The following is a 22,767-nucleotide window of genomic DNA, read 5'->3' on the forward strand; positions in this document are numbered from 1 at the left end:
GATTGAAGGAAACTAAGCAAACATGACAGTTCAATGCGACATGATTATAGATTGGACCCTGGACCAGATTCTTTTCTCTTTTTTTAAATAAATGACATTTAATGGTATAATGGGTGAAAAATGAATACAGTTTTAGGAAATACATACTGAATTACACAGGATTCATGAAGCAACTTATTGTCAAATTGTTTAGAAAAAATATGTACATGTATACACATATACAATATGTACATAAAAATATATTAAGTATAAATATGAAAAACCAAATATAAACAATTATATTTCCTGATATTTACCCAAAGGGGTTGAAAACATGTCTACACAAAAATCTGCATGTAGGTATTTATAGCACTTTATTCATAACTGCCAAATCTTAGATGCAACCAGTGTCCTTCAGTAGGTGAATGGATAAATAAACTGGTACAAACAATGGAATGTTACTCTGAAATGAAATGTGCTATCAAATCATTAAAAGATGTGGAGAAACCCTAAATGCATATTACTAATGGATATAAGTAAATTTGAAAGGCCATATACTGTATGATTACAATTATTAACATTCTGTAAAAGGTAAAACTATGGACACAGTAAAAAGACCAGTGGTTGCCAGAGGCTTGGAGGAAGGGGCAAATAGGCAGAACACAGAGGTCTTTTGAAGCAGTGGAAATACTCTATATGATACTATAATGAGATTAAATATCATTATTCATTTTTCTAAGCTCACAAAATGTTTAACAGTAAGAGTGAAATAATGTAACTATGGACTTTGGGTGATTATCGTATGTCAGTACAGTTTCATTAATTGTGAAAAATGTACCACTCTGATAGGGAATGTTAACAGGAAAGGCTATGCATGTGTAGGGGTGGGGATATATGAGAAATCTCTATATGTTCTCAAATTTGCTGTGAATGTAAATAGCTCTTAAAAAAATCTTTTAAAAAGATCAAACTTAGCACCATCAATAATGAGTGGGATAAAATAGGCTTTTGTGCTTTCCGATGTGATGCAAGGACACAGCATCACCTATGTAGTCCTTTGCTAAAAATGCTTAAATTAATCATGGGGAAACAGACAAGCTCAAATTGTGACACACATGTAGGACAACTGCCTGGACCCATCAGAGCTGCCAATATTTTGAAAAATTTTTAAGAAAAGATGAGTTAGTTCTTTTCTAGATTTACATTAAAGGCGCAATGGCAACCAAATACAGTACATGATCCTTAACTGGATCCTGTACCAAAACAAATAAAAAGCTTTGAAGCACACTCTTAGGACAATTTTAAAATTTTGATCGGGACAGTTATGTTAGATAACAGAATTGTATCAGTGTTAAATTTCTCTAAATGTGATGAAAGTAATGCCCTTGTTCTTGAGAAGTAACGAAGTGAAGTGTTCGAGGCTGAAGTGTCATAGTATCTGCACGTTACTTCCAAATGGTTCAGCAACACTTATAATTATATATAACATGTAATATTAATATATAACATAAAAACATGTATACATTTATAAACAAAGAAATTATATGTAACAAAATAAAAAATGGATGAATCTACATGAAGGATGTCTTTTGACTTTTCTGAAGAGTTGAAATTTTATTAAAAAAAACTGAAGAAAAATGTTTTCATATATAAAGCTTATCCTTATTGCTCATTATAAAATCTGTTGATAAATTCACAAATAAATCAATGCATCCACTGTTTTATTTTTATAGAATATATTCTGAAAAATAAAGGAAAAAAAAGAAAGTGAGTAATCAAAAGAACTGAGAAAGAAATACCATCCATAGAAAAGTATAACAACCAAAATAGACTTTAAGTGCAAAAAGAGGTAAAATGGGTCACTGAAATGATAAAAGATGCATGTATTTTAGACTTGTATGGACATAACAAAGTGCCATGTATAAAAAGCAAAAATTTAGAGAACTATAATAATTTGACAAATCCACCATTATAGTGGGGTATTTTAAATTTACCTCTTTCAGGAACTGACAGATCTAACAAACAAACAAAATTAATAGAAATATAGAAGACAGATAAATGCTACAATGAATTCAATGGGCACTTACAGAACACCACATTCAAGAGGTAGAATATACAAAATCTTTTCAGGCACATATTAAATACTTAAAAATTGATCATGTTCTCTAGAATATAAATAAAATCTCAATACTAAATAAATAGCATCATAGTGTCTGTACTAAGTATAATTAAACGAGAATAACAAAATGTGAAACTAAAATATATCCATGTACCCATGCCTTGGTTTCTAAATATCACCTCCCACTAAAAGTAATTGCAGCTCCACACAGAAATGGTCCATAAGGCGGGAATAAAAAACAAGCCTGAAAGTAAGGAAGTGAAGGAAATGTTGATGTCAAAATATGTATCAGAATGATGGGAGTAGATTGAATGGACAGAGAAGCCAGCTTGAATTGGTTGCCACTGGTTAAATCTGAGATAATCTGAACATTAAAATAAATAATGATAGCAGTAAGATATTCATGAAAGAATCAAAATGAATGTGTCCAAACTAACGTAAATAAGTAAACAAATAGAGAATAAAGCTCTTCCTTAAAGCATTATTCAAATTTATATCTGTAGCAAAAATGATGGAGCTTCAAAATTATCATACTGCAGCCATCATACTAATAACTGTTTCAGTCCAGATTTACCAATGGATACTAAAACCAGTGGATTTTGGAGGGAAGAGTTAAGATGATGGAAGAGTAGGGGGACTCTAAGCTTGTGTCCTCCCTCAAAATATAGCTAGATACTTATCAAATCATTATGAACACCCACAATGTCACTCAGAGGTCCAAGAGAACAAAAACTGCAAATCTTCAAGTAGAAAAGTGACCACCTTTGGTTGACCTGGGGGAGATATAGCTGTGGATACAATGGCAAGGAGGGAGCCCTGTTTATAGGGGCAACTGCAAAGTATTACAATCAACAGAGTGCAAAATCTGAACCTTTAGAAGTCCACTTAAAGGTGCTAAGGTAGGGAAGTAGGCCAGAATCCCAGCAGTGACAATGTGGTCTGAGGATCCCCTGGGTCACAAGAAGAACAGGTGATGCCAACATACTGCACTGTTCCCAGAAACAGGACAGGTGAATCCTGCTTAGGCAGTCTTTGTACTGGCTTTCTGCTATTTTGCTATAAGCTACAAACCACAGAGTGGTTGTGTGACTACATACTTGGATTGACTGGCAAACAACAAAAGTGCAGCAAGACCCTCCCCTGGAGGAACAGGATAGGTGCACAACACAGGTGTCCCTAAAATTTGGAATTCTGAAACTCAGTCGTGCACCTGAGATTAAATAAAAACTTGGACACAGATGGGGTGAACACAGGGTTCTGACGAAAACTGGAGACACCAGAGGGGTGACTGACTGCTCTTCTTTGAAGGCTCACTGAAGAGTGGGAGGCTTGAACATTCAGCTCCAAGGCTAGACATCAGGACACCACCATTTTCATCTTGCCCATCAGCACTGTAAGCCTTCATGAAGAAAGGCAACACCACATAGTGGAGGCCAGAATCACCCGCACAAAGCCCCAACCCCCAGCTACACTGGAGGCAAATTTCTGCTAGGTCAAGTCCACCTGAAGATCATCACAATAGGCACCTTCCCCAAAGGACAAACACAAACACCTTCTTCTCACCAAATCTACTGATCACTGAGTACTGCAAAGGTACTCATGCTAAAAGGGAAATAAGATCTTGCTTCCTTTTTACTTTTATTCTGTATTAATTCTTCATTAATTTCTTATTTTTTCAATATCTTCTCTTTTTATTATTTTTAAATTTTATTTATATATATTATATAAATGTTTCCTTAATTTTTTGTTTACTTTCATTTTATCTTATTAATTTTGGGGGGGGGATCTTTTAACAATGAGACCAACACACCCAGGATCTAGTTTTTATGTTTTTTGATTTTTGCTTTGGTTTTCTTTCTTTTCGTTTCAGAACAAAATGAGGAGATGGAGAAATTCACCAAAGAAAAGCAGGAAGTATAACTCATGTCCAGGGATTTAATCAAGAGACATAAGGAAGATGTCTGAACTAGAATTTAAAACATCAATTACAAGGATAGCAACTGGGCTTGAAAAAAGCATAGAAATAAGTCAAGCAGAGAAAGACAACTATCATATGATCTCCCTGATATGAGGAAGTGGTGATGCAACATGGAGGCTTAAGTGGGTAGGAGAAGAATAAATGAAACAAGATGGGATTGGGAGGGAGACAAACCATAAGTGACTCTTAATCTCACAAAACAAACTGAGGGTTGCTGGGGGGAGGGGGTTTGGGAGAAGGGGGTGGGATTACGGACATTGGGGAGGGTATGTGCTTTGGTGAGTGCTGTGAAGTGTGTAAACCTGGTGATTCACAGACCTGTACCCCTGGGGATAAAAATATATGTTTATAAAAAATAAAAAGTTTAAAAAAAAAAAAAAGCATAGAAGACAATAAAGACTCTTTTACATCAGAGATAAAAGAACTAAAATCTAGTCACTCCCCCAAATAAATGTTATAACTAAGGTTCAAACCAGAATGGATTCCAAGAAAGTGAGGAAGGATGAAGCAGAGGAAGGAGTCAGTGATACAGAAAATAAAATTATGGAAAATAATGACACTGACAAGAGAGGGAAAGAAAGCCTACCATGAAGGTAGGCCAATGAAGGTAGACTTAGGGAACTCAGTGACTTATTAAAAGCTGGTAACATTTTTATCATAGGAGACCCAGATGATGAAGAAAGAGAAAAATAGGGAGAAGGATTGTTCAAATTGTAGCTGAAAAACCTCCCTCATCTGGGGAAGGACGCAGACCTCAAAATCCAAAAAGGACAGAGAACTCCCATTAAATTAAAATACTCAACATCACCCAGGCATATAATACATTCACAAAATACACAGGTAAGGAAAGAATCTTGAAAAGAAGGGAAAGAAAGCCCTTAACCTACAAGGAAAGACAGCTCAAGTTCACAACAGATCTGCCAGAGAAACCTGGAAGGCCAGAAGATAGTGGCAGGAAACATTCAACATGCTAAATGGGTGAATGTGATGCAACATGGGGGCTTAAGTGGGTAGGAGAAGAAGAAATGAAACAAGATGGGATTGGGAGGGAGACAAACCATAAGTGACTCTTAATCTCACAAAACAAACTGAGGGTTGCTGAGGGGAGGGGGTTTGGGAGAAGGGGGTGGGATTATGGACATTGGGGAGGGTATGTGCTTTGGTGAGTGCTGTGAAGTGTGTAACCTGGTGATTCACAGACCTGTACCCCTGGGGATAAAAATATATGTTTATAAAAAATAAAAAATTAAAAAAAAAAAAAAGATAAAAGGATCCAAATAGAAAAAAGTCATGAAAGAAAAAGGAGAGATAGTACCCCAAACCACAAAAATACAAATAATCATAGATTATATTATGAAAAACTGTATGCCAACAAAATAGGCAATCTGGAAGAAATGGACAAATTGCTAGAAACATAGAAACTACCAAAACTGAAACAGGAAGAAATAAAAAATTTATGAAGACCCATAACCAGGAAAGAAATCAAAAGAACACTGAAAATTTTGAAAGTAATCAAAAATCTCCAACAAACAACTCCAGGGACAGATGGCTTCCCAGGGGAACTCCACCAGACATTAAAGAAGAGATAATACCTATACTTCTCAAATTCTTCCAAAAAATAGAAATGAAAGGAAAACTTCTACACTCCTTCTACAAGGCTAGCATTACCTTGATTCCAAAACCAGACAAAGACTCCAGTAAAAAGGAGAATTACAGACCACTATCCCTGGTGAACAGGGATGCAAAAATTCTCAAGAAGATGCAAAAATTCTTAAGAAGATCACTGGGTGTGGTGCATAAACAATGAATCTTGGAACATGAAAAAAAAATAAAATAAAATTAAGATGTTAAAAATAAAGAAGATGGGGCACCCTGGGTGGCTTAGTGGGTTAAAGCCTCTGCCTTTGCTCAGGTCATGATCCCAGGGTCCTGGGATCAAGCCCCGTATCAAGCTCTCTGCTCATCGGGGAGCCTGCTTCCTCCTCTCTCTCTGCCTGCCTCTCTGTCTACTTGTGATCTCTGAGTGTCAAATAAATAAATAAAATTAAAAAAAAAGAAGATACTAGCAAATTGAATCTAACAGTACATTATAAGGACTATTTACCACAATAAACTGGAATTTATTTCTGGGTTTCAGGGGTAGTTCATATTCATAAATCAATCAATATGATACAACACCTTAATATAAAAAAAGATAAGAACCAAATAATCCAGTTAATAGAGCCAGAAAAAGCAAGACAAAATACAGCAGCCACCATTTTTGATAAAAACCCTCAACAAAGTAGGGATAGAAGGAACATACTTCAACATCATAAAAGCCATATGTGAAAGACACAGTTAATATCATCCTCAAAGAGGAAAAACAGAGTGTTTCATTTATGGTCAGGAATAAGATACAGATTTCTACTCTCACCATATTTAACATACTGGAAGACTCAGCCTCAGCAATCAGAGAAGAAAAAGAAATAAGTTATCCAAATCAATAAGGAAGAAGTCAAACTTTCAGTATTTGAGACAACATGATATTCTATGTAAAAAACACTAAGACTCCACCAAAAAATTGCTAGATCTTGTATACAAATTCAGCAAAATCATAGGCTATGAAATAAAAAACAGAAATCTGTTGTATTTCTATACAACAATAATGAAGAAACAGAAAAAGAAATCAGGGAATCAATCCCATTTACAATTGCACCAAAAACCATATGATATGATAAGTAGAATGAAACTTAACCAAAGAGTTCAAGAATTTATACTCTGGAAACTACAGAACACTAATGAAAAAACTGGAGAGTTCACAAAAAAATGGGAAATCATTCCACATTCATGGACTGGAAGAACAAACACTGTTAAAATGTCTGTACCAGGGTGCCTGGGAGGCTCAGTTGTTTAAGGGTCTGCCTTTGGCTCAGGTCATGATCCCAGGGTCCTGGGACTGATCCTTGATTCACGTTTCCTGCTCAGCGGGGAGTCTGCTCTCCCTCTGCCCCTCCCTCTGCTTGTGCTCTCTCTCTGTCTCTCTTTCTGACAAATAGAGAAAGAAAGAAAGAAAGAAAGTCAGTCAGTTTATACTTCCCACAGCAACGTATACATTCAATACAATCCCTATCAAAATACCCTCAGCATTTTTCACAGAGCTGGAACAAACAATCATAAAATTTGTATGGAACCACAGAAAACCCAGAAGAGCCAAAGGAATGTTGAAAAGAAAGCCAAAGTGAGAGGCATCAATTCCAGACTTCTAGGTGAATTATACAGCCATAACCATCAGAACAGTGTGGTACTGGCACAAAAACAGACACAGAGATCAAATGAACAGAACAGAAAACCCAAAAATGGAACCTCAACTCTATGGTTATCTAATCTTTGATGATACAGGAAAGAATATTCAATGGAAAAAATATAGACTCTTTAAAAAATTGCGTTATGAAAATTGGACAGCCACATGCAGAAGAATAAAACTGGGCCACTCTCTCATATCATACATAAAAATAATCAAAATAGATGAAAGACCTAAATGTGAGACAGGAACCCAACAAAATCCTAGAGAACACAGGCAGCATCCTTTGACCTCGGCCATAGCAAATTCTTACTAGTCATGTCACAGGAAGCAAGGAAAATAATAGCAAAAATGAACTAATGGGACTTCTTCAAGAAGGAAAAAAAAATCAAGAAAATTAAATGGCAGCCTACAGAGTGGGAGAATATATTTGCAAATGACAGACAAAAAAGCATTAGTATCCAAAATCTATAAAGAAATTATCAAACTCAATACCCAAAAAATATTTCATGGGCAGAAGACACTAATAGACACTTTTCCAATGAAGACAACCAGATGGCCTACAGACACATTAAAAATGCTCAGCATCACTCATCATCAGGGAAATACAAATAATCACTATGAGATAGCAACTCTCACCTGTCAGAATGGCTAAAACTAACAAAACAAAAAACAACAGGTGTTGGTAATGCTGTGGATAAAGGGGAACCCTCTTTCACTGATGGTAGGAATGCAAAGTTGTACAGTCATTCAAGAGAACAGTATGGAGGTTCCTTAAATAGTTGAAAATAGAACTTCCAGCAATTGCACTACTAGGTGTCTAACCAAAGGACAGAGAAACACAGATTCAAAGGGACACATGTACCCTGATGTTGATAACAGCATTATCAACAATAGTCAAACAATAGAATGAGTCCAAATGTTCATTGACTAATGAATGGGTTAAGAAGATGTGGTGGAATGGAATGTTATTTACATTGGAATGGAATGTTATTCCAATGGAATATTATTTATCCATCAAAAAGCATGAAATCTTGCCATTTGCAATGAAATGGATGGAGGTAGAGTATATTATGCTAAACAAAATAAGCCAGTCAGAGAAAGATCAGTAACATGATTTCACTCATACGTGGAATTTAAGAAACAAAACAGCTGAACATATGGGAGGGACAATAAAAAAGTAAAAAGAAGGAGAGAAACAAACCATAACAGTCTCTTAAAGATAGAGAACAAACTGAGGGTTGATGGAGGAGGTGGGTGGGGTATGGGCACTTACGATGAGCATTGAGTGTTGTACATAAGTGATGAATCACTGAATTGTATTTCTTTTTTTTTTTTTTTTAAGATTTTATGTATTTATTTGACAGACAAATCACAAGCAGGCAGAGAGGCAGGCAGAGAGAGAGGGAGGAGGAAGCAGGCTCCCTGCTGAGCAGAGAGCCCGATGCGGGGCTCAATCCCAGGACCCTGGGATCATGACCTGAGCCGAAGGCAGGGGCTTTAACCCACTGAGCCACCCAGGCGCCCCTGAATTGTATTTCTGAGACCAATACTGCACTGTACATTGACTAACTAGAACTTAAATAAAAATTTGAGAAAAAAGTATTATATGATTCAGCAAGTCCCTTTAGGTATATATCTGAAAGAAATAAAATCACTAATCTTGAAGAGACGTCTGCACCCCCAGTTCACTGCATCATTATTTACAATAAGCAAGACATGGAAACAATCTAGGTCTCCACTGACAGATGAAAAGATAAAAAAAATACGATGTAAATATAAAATGATGTGTTATTCAGCCTTAAGAAATCCTGTCATTTCCAACCCAATGGATAAAACTTGAGGGCATTATACTAAGTCAAAGACATTAGATAGAGAAAAACACTGCATGAACTTACACATGGAATCTTACTAAAAAGAAAACAAACTCATCAATACAGAGTACGTTGGTAGTTTCCTGAGGTTGGAGGGTGGGAGAAATAGGTGAAAGTGCTCAAAGGGTATAAATATTCAGTTATTAACATGACTAAGTTCTGGATATCTACAACATATATAGCATGATATACATTGTATTACAGTTAATAATATAGTTATAGTATATGTATTTATACAATTATAGTTATAATTAAAACTATAGTTTGACTATAATTAATGATACTATATTGTATACTTAAAAGTTGTTGAGAGTAGATATTAACAGTTCTCGCCACACATGGGTCACTGGATTAGCTCAGTTGGTTAAAAGTCCAACTCTTGTTTTCGATTCAGGTCATGATCTCAGGGTCAGGAGGTTGAACCCTGCTTTGGACTCTTTGCAGAGCATGGATCCTGCTTAAAATTCTCTCCCTCTCTCTCTGCCCCTCCTGCTCATGTGCTCTCTATCTCTCAAGAAATAATTAAAAAAAAAAGTCTCACCACAGAGGAAAAAAAGATAACTGCGTGAGATGACGGTGAAAACTTGTGGTAATTACTTTGTAACATATAGATATAGCAAATCACCTTATTGTATACCATAAGCTTGCAACAATGTTATATGCCAAATATATTTCAATAAATCTAGACAAAAAAGAATTATTAATATAGCTTGCATCATCCATTTAAAATATATGTTCTTCCAAACACATCCCTTTTTCAGTGATTATAAGTGGATAATCTTGAAAATAAAACTTTAGGTAACAAAAACTAGAACAATATAAAATTTCTATTTTGACACATGTAGTAAGATTATTTAAGAGAAAGTCATCTTTCTGAGGAAGTATGCACTGACGTACTTACAGTACTGAAATATCCAAGTAAAGGAGCATAATATCTGCTAGAGACTCTTAAACAGCTCAGAGAGAGAGAGGAAGAGTGGAAAGGGCCAAGGAAAAGGGGAAGGTAGAGAAGAGGAGAATGGATAAGTGAGGAGGAAAGGAAAAAAGAGCTGGTAGAGGGAGAAGGGGTATAAGAAGGAGAAAAAGAAATAGAGAATATAAAAGCAAACATGGAAAAATGTTAATTGGTGAATCTGGGTAGAGCGTATGGGAGTTCTTTGTAATAGTCTAACAATTTCTTTGAATTGTAAAATTAGATAAAAATAAAGTTTAGAGGAGGATGAGTTAAGTTGGTGGAGTACATGGGGAACCCTATGCCTGCCTTGTCCCTTGAACACAGATAGGTTAATATCAAATCATTCTGAACACCCAAGAAATTGATCTGAGGACTGAGAACAAACTGTACATTTAAAGGGAGAAAAGCCACATCATGGAAGGTAGGAGCTGCAGACAGGTGATTTGGGGGGAGAAGAGAACTGAAGATGCTTCAGAGGGGAAGGAGACCTTCTCACAGAGAAGACTGAGAGAGGAAGAGAAAGAGGGAATCCAACATGCAGGGGATTATGCAAGAAAAACACTTCCCCAAAACCACGGACTGTGAAAAGGAGAGGGGCTGACTATTTTATGTTTTTACAAGCAGTGGAGCTCAAAGTCTGATGTTTAAGAAGTCTGTGCCATTGCTGGGGCTGTGTCAGGTGGGTACAGTTGTGTTCATCTAGGGAAGAGTTCAGAGCCCCAGAAGTGGACAGCATGGTCTGAGGATACCCTTGGTTGTACCGGGAGAGACAGTTCCCTTCTTTGGAGTGAATGTGGGAGACATAGCATATCCTGAGAGGAGATGAAACAGAAAATGGGCACTATAGAGCAGCACTGTTAATTAGCAAATCAGCAGAGGGACCTGCTGAAGGCAGGTTACCTGGATGCCAGCGTTTGTCTAAGGTTTATCATAAATGCTGAACCCCTGCACAGTCATGCAACTGCTTTTCTGGGACAAACTGACATGAGCCACAGTGCAGCAAGACCCTCTCCAGAGAATTAATGTAGGTTTGCACCTTATGAGGTTCCTAAAATTTGGAGTTTTGAAACCCAGCTGCACCCCTGAAATAAAACACAGGAACACAGTGCCACCATGCAGACAGATGGTGCAGACACAGAGAGGGTTCTGAAGGAATCCTGGGACACAGAGGGGGAGATTGTTCATTCTTCTGTGAGGGCTTCCTGAATAGGAGCAGGCACAAACTCCCCTCTTTAGGGACATGAGAGTAAAGTGAGGCCATTTCCCTTCCATCCATCAGCACAGACAGACTTCAGTGAACAACACAGCACCCATAGTGGAGGCTACAGTTGCTGATAGTAATCCTCACCCCACCATACTTTAAAGATGCATCTCCACTAGGCCAAGTTGACCTGAGAACCAGCACGGCAGGCCCCTTCCCCAGAAGACCAGCATAAACCCCATGCACAAACTAAGTCTACTGATCATAGAGTACTGGAAAACTTCAGCTTTGGGGGAAATGAAATAGAATCTAGCCTTTTCTAACAAGCACACCAAAAGGTACCAAGTTAAAACCCACCACACAATGTCCAACGTCTAAACACTCCCTACTGCGGGAAGGAGAAACTCTGTAGAGGACTGACCTAAGGGAAGGAGCAGCCAAAACACAGCAGCAGAGTACACATAAAATACACCAAAAAACTTCCTGAAATGCCAAACTCTGGACAGTATATGATCTTTCTTAATTTAGCCATTACTCTCAGGAACAGGAAATGTAACAGATTTTCTGAAAACGCAGAAGACAGAGATCTAAGCAAAATGCCAAGTTGGAGGAATCTATCCCACAAGAAACACCAAGAGGTAATGGCTAGTGATCTAATCAAAACAATTATAAGTAATATGCCTGAACAAGAATTTAAAACACAATCTAAGGGATGCTAGCTGTACTTGAGAAAAGCACAGAATACACTAGGGAGTAACTTACTGCAGAGATAAAATTCTAGAAACTACTCAGGCAGAAATAAAAAGGCTATAACCAAGATGCACAACAGACTGAATGTAGTGACCACAAGGATGGAAGAAGCTGAGGAGCAAATCAATCATACAGAAGTTAAAATTATGGAAAATAATAAAGTTGAAAAGAAGAAGGAAAGAAAAATATTGGATCACGAATGTAGACTTAGGGAACTAAGCGACTCCATAAAGTGTAATAACACTTGTATCATAGAGTCCCAGAAGAAGAGGAGAGGGGAAAGGGGCAGAAGGTTTATTTGAGGGTATTATAGCTGAAAACTTCCTAATCTGGAGAAGGATGCAGACATCGAAATCCAGGAGGCATAAAGAACTCCCATCAAGGGACGCTTGGGTGGCTCAGTTGGTTAAGCAGTTGCCTTCAGCTCAAGTCATGATCCCAGGGTCCTGGGATTGAGTCCCATATCAGGCTCCTTGCTTGGCAGGGAGCCTGCTTCTCCCTCTGCCTCTGCCTGCCTCTCTACCTACTTGTGATCTCTCTCTCTCTCTCTCTGACAAATAAATAAATAAAATCTTAAAAAAAAAAAAAGAACTCCCATCAAAATCAACAAAAGCAACCCAACACCAAGACACAGCATAGTAAAATTTACAAAATACACAGATAAGGAAAGAATCTTGTAAGCAACATGGGGAAAAATTCCTTAACCTAGAAGAGAAAACAAATCAGGTTTGCATCAGATAGATCCGCAGAACCTTACCAGACCAGAGGAGTGGCATGATATATTCAATGTACTGAATGGGAAAAAAATGCAGCCAATAATTCTTTACCTGGTAAGGCTGTCATTCCGAATAAAAGGAGAGAAAAAGAGTTTCCAAGACAAACAAAAACTAAAGGAGTTTGTGACCATTAAGCCAGGTGTGAAAGAAATTTTAAGGGGTCCTGAGTAGAGAAAAAAAAGACCAAAAGCAACAAAAACTAGAAAGTAACAGAGAAAATATCCAGAAATACCAACTTTACAGTTAAAACAATGGCACTAAATTCATATTTATCAATAATCAGTCTGAAAGTAAATGGACTAAATTATTCAATCAAAAGACAAAGGGCAGCAGAATGGATTAAAAAAAAAAAAACGACCTATCTATATGCTGCTTACAAGAGACTCATTTTAGAACTAAAGACACCTACAGATTGAAAGTGAAGGGATGGAGAGCCGTTCATTGTCAAAAGAAGGCCACAGTGACAATCCTTATATAAGAAAACTAGATTTTAGGGGCATCTGAGTGGTTCAGTGGGTTAAGCTGCTGCCTTTGGCTCAGGTCATGGTCTCAGGGTCCTGGGATCAAGCCCCACATTAGGCTCTGTGTTCATCAGGGAGATTGTTTCCCCCCTCCCTCTGCCTGCCTCTCTGCTTACTTGTGATCTCTCTCTCTGTCAAATAAATAAATAAAATCCTTAAAAAAAAAAAAAAGAAAAGAAAACTAGACTTTAAACCAAAGACTGTAAGAAGAGATGAAGAAGGGCACTATATCATAATTAAGGGACCTATCAAACAAGAATTTCTAACAATTGTAAATATTTATGCCCCCAACTTGGGACCTAAATATGTAAATCAAACAACATAAAGAAACTCAGTGACAATAATACAATAATACTAGGGGACTTTAATACTCCTACTTAGAACAATGGACAGATCATCTAGGCAGAAAATCAAAAGTAAACAATGGCTTTGAATGACACACGGACCAGTGGACTTAACAAAGATATTCATAACATTTCATCCATAAGCAGCAGAATACACATTCCTTTTGAGTGCAGACAGAACACTCTCTACAATAGATCGCATACTGGGTCACAAATTAGGCCTCAACAAGTACAAAAAAGATTGAGATCATACTGTGCATAATAGACGACAATGCTACAAAATTTAGAGTCAACCAGAAGAAAAGATTTGGAAAGACCACAAATTCATGGAGGTGAGAAAACATCCTAATAAAAATAAATGGGTTAACTAGGAAATTAAAGAGGAAATTAAAAAGTACACGGAAGCAAATGAAAATGAAAACACACAGCAAAGGCAGTCTTAAGAGAAGTATGTTATAATACAGGCCTACCTCACCAAACAAGAAAAGTCTCAAATATATAACCTATTCTTACATCTAAAGGAACTACAAAAGGAGAAGGAAATAAAGCCTAAAGCCAACAGAAGAAGAGAAATAATAAAGATTAGAGCAGAAATAAATGATACAGAAACAGAAAACAAAAACAAAAACAAAACACAGTAGAACAGATCAATGAAACTAAGAGCTGGTTCTTTAAAAGAATTAAGAAAATTGGTAACTCCCTAGCCAGACTTATCAAAAAGAGAAAGGAACAAATAAATAAAATCACAAATGAAAGAGGAGAGATCACAACCAACACCACAGAAATACAAACAATTATAAGAGAATATTATAAAAAGCTATATGCAGTAAATGGGCAATCTGGAAAATATGTAAAAATTCCTAAAAACATACAAATTACCAAAATTAAAATAGGAAGAATTTAAAAATTTGAATAGACCCATAATCAGCAAAGAAATTATATCAGTAATAAAAAATGTACCAACATCAAGGCATCAATCCCATTTGCAACTGCACCAAAAAACATAAGATGCCTAGGAATAAACCTAACCAAAGAGGTAAATGTTCTGTACTCTGAAAAGTATAGAACACCTATGTAAGAAATTGAAGAGGACATAAATAAATGGAAAAACATTCCATGCCCATAGAGCAAAAGAAACATTGTTAAAATGTCTATACTACCAAAACAACCTACAATTTTAATGCAATCTCTATCAAAATACCACCAGCATTTTTCACAGAGCCAGAACAATTATGGAACCACAAAAGACCCAGAATACCCACAACACCCTGAAAAAGAAAAGCAGAGCTGGAAACATCACAATTCTGGACTTCGAGTTTTATGAAGCTGTAGTCAAGACAGTATGGTACTGGCACAAAAACAGACATATACATCAATGGAACAGAATAGAAACCCTAGAAATGGGCCCTCAATTCTATAGTCCACTAATCTTAGAAAAAGCAGGAAAGAATATCCAATGGAAAAAAGACAGTCTCTTCAATAAATGGTGCTGGGGAAATGGGACAGCCACATTGCAGAAGAATGAAACTGGACCATTTTCTCACACCATACACAAAGATACACTCAAAATGGATGAAAGACCTCAATGTGAGACAGGAATCCATCAAAATCCTAGAGAAGAACACAGGCAGCAACCTCCATGACCTTGGCCATGGCAACTTCTTGCTAGATAAATCCCCAAAGGCAAGGAAAACAAAAGCAAATTGAACTACTGGAACTTCATCGAGATAAAGACCATCAGCACAGTAAATGAAACAACCAAAAAAACACTAAAAGGCACTGTATGTTATGGGAGAAGATTTTTGCAAAGGACATATCAGATAAAGCACTATTATCAAAAATCTATAAAGAACTTATCAAACTCAACACCCAAAAAATAATTAGTTAAGAAACGGGCAAAAGACATGAACAGATATTTCTCCAAAGAAGACATACAGGTGGCTAACAGACACATGAAAAGATGCTCAATATAATTCATCATCAGGGAAATACAAACCACAACCATGATGATACGCCACCTCTCAACTGTCAGAATGGCTAAAATTAACAACACAGAAAATAAGAGGTATTGGTGAGGATGTGGAGCAAGGGGAACCCTCCTACACTGTAGATAGAAATGCAAAGTGGTGCATTCACCGTGGAAATTAGTATAGAGGTTCCTCAAAAAGTTAAAAATAGAACTACCCTATGATCCAGCAATTGCACTACTAGGTATTTAACCACAGGATACAAAAATACAGATTCGAAGAGGCACATGCTCCTCAATATTTATAGCAGCATTATCAACAATAGCCAGACTATAGAAAAAGCCCAAATGTCCATCTACTGATGAATGGATAAATAAGATGTGGTATATGTATATATATCACATATACTATATATGTATATAATGGAATATTACTCAGCTATCAAAAAGAATAAAATATTGCCATTTGCAATGATGTAGATGGAGCTACAGTATATTATGCTAAGTGAATTAAGTCAGGGAAAGACAAATACCATTAGCCATTGATTTCACTAATATGTAGAATTTAAGAAAGAAAACAGATGAACATATAGAAAGGGGGAAAAAAAAAGAGAGGGAAGCAAACCACAAGAGATTCTTACCTATAGAGAATAATCTGAGGGTTGATGGAGGGAGGTGGTTGGGGTATGGGCTAAATAGTTGATGGGTATTAATGAGGGCACTTGTGATGAGCACTGGGTATTATTATATGTAAGTGATGAATCACTACATTCTTTTCCTAAAACTAATGTTTTACTGTATGTTAAATAACATATATTTAAATAAAAATTTAAATCAATTTAAATAAAATTTAATTTTTTTTAAGATTAAAAAAAGAACAACAAAAAACTATACAAAAAGTTAAAAAACTCAAATATAAATACCAGGAATAATTCCATCATTCAATAGCATGCACATACATTTCCATGTAGTTAATGAAAGAAATATCTTATATGGCTAAAATCTTTTAGAATGAGAAGCTCATATATAATTTTGCTTTTTCTTATCAGAAAGATTAAAAACATATTTTAAAGCAGAAAATAAGTTGAAGTTTTGTGGGATTTTTTTGGAAAATAAGATGAAGTTAATTGTAATTGGACTAATGATTTCATGATCTGATTTTTACAAAAGAGCCCCATGTGTCTGCAAATTAAACAAATTTATGAGTCAAATAAGAAGTCATAAGAGAAATTACAATTGAATGACAATAAAGTACTACATATAAAAATCTGTGAAATCCTTTTAACATGATATGCAGTGGAAGATTTATAGTCATAAATTCTTATTTTAGAAGAACTTGATGATTACTGGGCTAAAAGTCCAGAAGATAAATTTGAAAAAGAGCAAATATAATGCAAGTAAAGAAAATAATAAAGATTAAAGCAAAAATTTTTAAAAACAACATATTCAATGGTGAGGGTGATTAAACCAATATCAGAAAATACATTAGAAAATTGATTACTGTAATTTATCATATGGTCACACTCTCAAATTAATGGAGAAAAACTCCATATTCATTCATAATTAAAAAGTCTCAGCATATTAAGGCTACAAATGAACTTCCTTATCCTGAAGAAACAAATCTAAAAATGGTGAAACATTTGTGTAATTCCGTTGAAAATTCAAAAGCAAGAGAAGAAAATTGTAGTGAAGATCCTAGCTTCATAGTAAGACAAGCTAAAAAATAAATATTGATGAGAAATTGCCATTATTCACAATATAATAGACAATCTCAGAAAACTGGTAAATTATTAGAAAAAAACAGAATTCAGAAAGATCGTGGCATATAAAATCAATATGCAAAAATATCAATCATTCCCATTTACCAGCCAAAAATCAAAAAATGTGGGGTTTAAAAAATTTTTTTAAAGATTTTACTTATTTATTTGACAGACAGAGATCACAAGCAGACGCCCCCCCCCACCAGTGTAGAAGTAGACTCCCTGCTGAGCAGACAGCCCGATGGGGTGGGGGCTGGGGTGGGGGCTCGATCCCAGGACCCTGAGATCATGACCTCAGCAGAAGGCTGAGACTTAACCCACTGAGCCACCCAGGCACCTCAGAAAATGTGGTTTTAAACACATTTATACATTTCCCAGTAACAACAAAAACTGTAAGGTAATTAGGAGTGAATCTAACAAAGGAGCTTATAAGTTACATTATTATTATATGGTATATATGGTTTCATATAATGTAGAAAGTAAGTTTCTATTTTACCATTTGGTGCTAGCTTTGTTGGTTGTTTGGCTATTTCTTTTTATAACTCTTAGTCCTCTTCCTCCCTTACTAAGTTTTTTTGTAAACAAATAACCTTAAAAAACACAATTACCTGGTGCAGGACATCAGAAAAAAGCAGAGCAGCAGTGTCAATAATCTTCATTTTCTTCACTAGATGAAGCATTTTATGAATGCACCAAGGAAATGAAGTCATTCTGCAATCCCTCAGAGACTGAAAAATAATAAAGTAAGGCAAAATGGTTTCTTCTGTTATGGTCCATCTCTTTCCCCTGGCCTCAAGTCCTTATTATCCACCATGCTCTCATTTCTATATAATAGATATATTATTCTATATTTCTGTATAATAATATTCCTGTATAACAGTTAAATGGATATTATTAAGAGAGGTCTATTGTAAATTAAGAACATAAATATTGGAAGCATTTTAGAACAGGGTCTAGCACATAAAAATGTTCAGTAAATATGTGCTATTATTACTATTTTCAATGATTTGAATCACTAGAGGAAATTATGTAGCTCTTGAACTTTTTGCCTTGCACAACCTCCTTTGTTTTGTATCTGAGCACTGTTATTCCTATGTCCTACCCCCTACAACCATTATCCTTTTGGACACTGAAGTAGAGTTGAGGCAAATCAGAGTGTAAACGAATGAATGACTGGATGATGCTTTCAAGCAAAACCAGAGCTCATTTTTTTTCTATGCACTATCTCTAAGTCCTAAATCCAGAGCCTCCTTAGTTTCCACTGTTAACCTAGCACTTATTGACCTTTTTATTCAAATATCTGTTTCACTCCTACTATTCACCAGGCCTTGTCATCCATTCCCTACAGTTTCCCGCACAATGCCTAGTCCTTTTCAAGGGCTCCGTAAAGGTTTATTGCATGAATGAAGAAAGGATGCCCTGTTTCCTTGGATTACAAGAATCTGTGAGGCTTGGGTCAGATTTGGTTTTCTTTTTTGTATTCTAGGTCATCTAAATAAAAGGTTGTTTCTCTGATAGTAAAAACTGGACTCCTAAAAATACATCATTTGATTGAAAATCTTCAACGGTTACCACCACTTTTGGATTAAACTACATACTCTTTAGCATAACATTAAAGGTCCTGCAACACTCTGTTGCACCTCCAAGTCTTTCTCCTTGCTTCTTGCTTCTCCAAGCTTTTCACAGAAGGCTGCTTTGGGGCTTTTGTACTGGAAACACCAGGCCTGAAAAGCATTCTCTCGCTTTCCACAAGACAGATGTCACTCATCCTTTAAGGCCCACCCAAAGTTCCCCTTTCCTTATTGATGGGCATGATTACCACCAGGCAGAATGGCTTTGTCCATCCTGAGTGATCCCTGCATACCCCAAACAAGCACTTGGGTTTACACAGTGTAACTTTTTTTTTTTTTTAAACTTGGTAAATTTTCCTGCCACACACAGAGACAACATACATTCCTTGAGACTTTAAGAATACTCTCTGTCACCACAGGAATTAGGTCTGTTAGCATATGAATGAGGCCTTCCAAATGTTATTGATCTTGAACCAATGACTTTTTTAAAATGGGAAAGTTTCAAATATACACAAAAATAGTGGAAACAGCATAATGAATCACCCAGTTATGATCAAATCATGAACATTTTGTTTGTAAACCCCCACTTCGGCCCCACTGAATTACTTTTAAGCATATCAAAAGATTTAAATCTAGTTCTTAAAAAATATAATAATTACCACAGTTAATATATTAAAAATAACTACTTAATGTCAATAAATATCCATAATTTCACCCAAACATATTTCGTGAAAGAGCTATTTAATGCTCCCTTTTTTGTTGTTGTTTGTTTTGTTTTTCCACTTTGAAATCGTTGAAAGAATACAGAAAGAGGGAAGAGATCTGGGAAATTGCATAATTAAGTTGCAGAGAGCCTGGATGTTTAAGATGAGAAAGATTCTGACCTGGTTTGGGGTGGGAGAAGTATATTCTACTACTTCTCCGGAGGAGGAGGGTGCGATTTCAGGCCGGGTGATGCAGGAGAGGGTGCGGAGGGGAGAGGGTTACTACCTCCGTTGGGGGTTCCTTCAGGATAATCCCACCGTGGAGCTAGGAGACAGCGCTTTTTTGGAGGCCTGGTTTCCCGCGTATTTCCAGGTGGGAGCGTGGATGTCCCGGAGGCGCAAGGTTGGTCCCCCATAAGGATTATAATACTGGGCGTCAGCTCTCTCTGGTGGGCCCTGCCAGGCTGAGACCTGAGATGGCGGCCAGTCCCTTCCAGGCACAGAGCTTCCTCCCGGTTTCGCGTTTACCGTATTTCCTGTATCCTGAAACGCATATCCCCTCTCCGCCTCCGCCCTCCCCTTTCTACTCCACCCTATTTTAACGTTTCTACAGGGGAGGGTCTTAAGACGAGGCGTATATTTAATATTTAATGTTTTTCCTCTGCTCGTCCCCCCCAAGTGTAACTAAATCTATGTTCTGTTTTATACAATCTATGCCATTTTAAGATTAAAAGAAATTTAGATTTACTCCTAAACGGTAAACTCTGCATAGATTGTGGAAAAGCGCGGAGCTGGGAGGGAAGTTGCGCAGGTGTGGGGGAAGGGGGAGAACAAAGAAATTATTCAAAACCTAAGGGCTTTACTATAGAGTTGCCCATGCGCAACACAGAGCCATGAAACTATTTAGGACAGTTTAAAAAGCAATATGCGAACCTGATAGTTGACTGAAGTGCCAAATAGCACACCAGCATTGACCATGGTAATTGAATGTGTAAAATAAATTCACCGTATGTCATAGAATGTAATGTCACTTATTCCTTTGTATTTTAACAATTTAGAAATATCTGAAGGCTTACTTTTTAAAATGTCTAATATTTTAAAATATTTCAACATCTACAAAATTTCAGTTGATGAATCTCAGTCTCAATTGATGGAATGTCATACTTTAATTGGCAATAATTTTGTTCTGTTTCCCAGAGTTATGGAAAATTATAATTCATCTTATTATATGGTGTATTATATTCTATGATATATGGTAAGTAATCAGAAAAGGGTGCGCTGTGGTTTATAAGAAAAGGCTACTGGAACTTCTTAGACCTTTCTCATTCACGTCCATCCACCTTTGGCTATGCACAAACTAGACCACAATTTTACATCATTGTCCTTAGTGCTTTATAATAGAGAGAGTTCAATCCTTAATGTCAAAATAGAACTGACTTTTAAAATACCCTGTTAGGGACGCCTGGGTTGCCCAGTGGTCTAAGCCTCTGCCTTCACTTAGGCCCTGGTCTCAGGGTCCAGGGATCCAGCTCTGCATCAGGCTCTCTGCTCAGCGGGGAGCCTGCTTCCCCCTCTCTCTCTGCCTGCCTTTTTGCCTACTTGTGATCTCTCTCTGTCAAATAAATAAATGAAATCTTTAAAAAAATAAAAATAAGTAAAATACTCTGTTATTTATAAGCTCTGTGATATTTAAGTAGTCGATTAAACACTTAGAGCTATAATTTCCAGGAGATATTAATTTCTTCCTTTTAAAACTGTTGCCATAATCAAGCTTCATGTATTTAAAATACTTGTTAACCATCATCGCCTCTCATCTTCACCATCACTGCCTTCCTCTAAGTACCAGTGCAGCCCTTTACACAAACTAGATACTAAATAAAAGTTTAGGAAATAAATGACCCTGTGGTTTTCTATCAAATGTTACCAATAAAGAAAAATACTGTAGCAGTGGGTTAATGAAAACATATGAAGGGAAATCAAGGGAAGCAATACTTTAGATTTAGAAAAGCTGTTGGGACTAGACATAGCATGTGGGAATCACCAACATAAATCTGGTAGTTGCACAGAGATGGATGTTATCCTCAAGAGAAAACATAAAGAAAAAGGAAGCAGGCTAAAGACAGAATATTGAGTAATTATAGACAGAGGAAGAGTAGTCTACTGCAAAGACTGAGAAAGAGTAGCCAAAGTCAAAGGAGAGGACTCTAACCTAGTGTTTCTCACTTTTGGCACTACTGACATTTGAGGCCAGATTCCTGTCTGTGGGAGGGGCCTGCCCTGTGCTTTGTAGAATGTTTAGCAGTGTACCAATGTAGGGCAGTAGCACATCCTCACCACCTTTAAAATGAAAAATGTCTCCAGACACTGCCAAATGTCCTCTGGGAGACAAAGTCATCCCCACTAAGAACCATTGGCCTATTCCTAATCTACCGAGCTTGCTCCTTTTCTAGTCTTCTTTATTTCAGTGACTGTCATCCCTTCTACCCAGTTGTACAAGTCAAACCTTATTACTATGCTTTATACTGCAGACTATTTCATTATTTTCCAAAGTAAGTTAAGTAACATTTTTGCAATCTTTTCAGATCTGCTTCTCAATCTGTAAAACTAGAGACTTTAAGAGCATAAGTTGAAATTAAGTTGTTTTATAGCCACTACTTTAGTAAATTAAGATAAATGTTGCCTATTTTAGTAAAATAACAAAAATTAAAAATTGTATCAAATCCAGATGTGTTATATTTATGGTAAACATTTGACTTGTGAAAACAGTCCCAATATAAAGCTGCTGCCATCAACCTGGATTATTTATATCTCAACTGGATTTATTTATTTTTATTTTTAATTGTAGTAAAATATAAAATTTTCCATCTTAATCATTTTTAAGTGTACAGTTCAGTAGTTGAGTATATTCACAATGTTGTACAACCAATCTCCAGAATGTTGTCGTACTCATTAAACAATGCCTTCCCTTTCCCCCTCTCCCAGTCCTTGG

General features: G+C 36.5%; 1 protein-coding gene across 5 annotated transcripts in view; it reads right to left on the reverse strand.

The window, feature by feature from the left end:
- Window positions 1-20,330, reverse strand: part of NBDY (negative regulator of P-body association) — an 83,714-nt gene extending 63,384 nt beyond the window's left edge. For 3 of the 5 annotated variants that reach the window (XM_082717467.1, XM_082717463.1, XM_082717466.1), the window contains exons 1-2: window positions 19,959-20,330; window positions 18,112-18,231 (exon numbers count right to left, since the gene is read on the reverse strand). In XM_082717467.1, the coding sequence (XP_082573593.1) occupies window positions 19,988-20,194 (207 nt within the window). In that variant the 5' untranslated portion in view covers window positions 20,195-20,330 and the 3' untranslated portion in view covers window positions 18,112-18,231; window positions 19,959-19,987. Of the gene's footprint in view, window positions 1-1,562; window positions 1,721-16,516; window positions 17,460-18,111; window positions 18,232-19,958 lie in introns of those variants that run through there. The other 2 variants (XM_082717464.1, XM_082717465.1) reach the window with 2 other exon arrangements.
- Between the last annotated feature and the right edge of the window lie 2,437 nt (window positions 20,331-22,767).

The sequence above is a fragment of the Mustela nivalis genome (genome assembly GCF_964662115.1).
Source record: "Mustela nivalis genome assembly, chromosome: X".
In the NCBI taxonomy this organism is placed as follows: Eukaryota; Metazoa; Chordata; class Mammalia; order Carnivora; family Mustelidae; genus Mustela; species Mustela nivalis.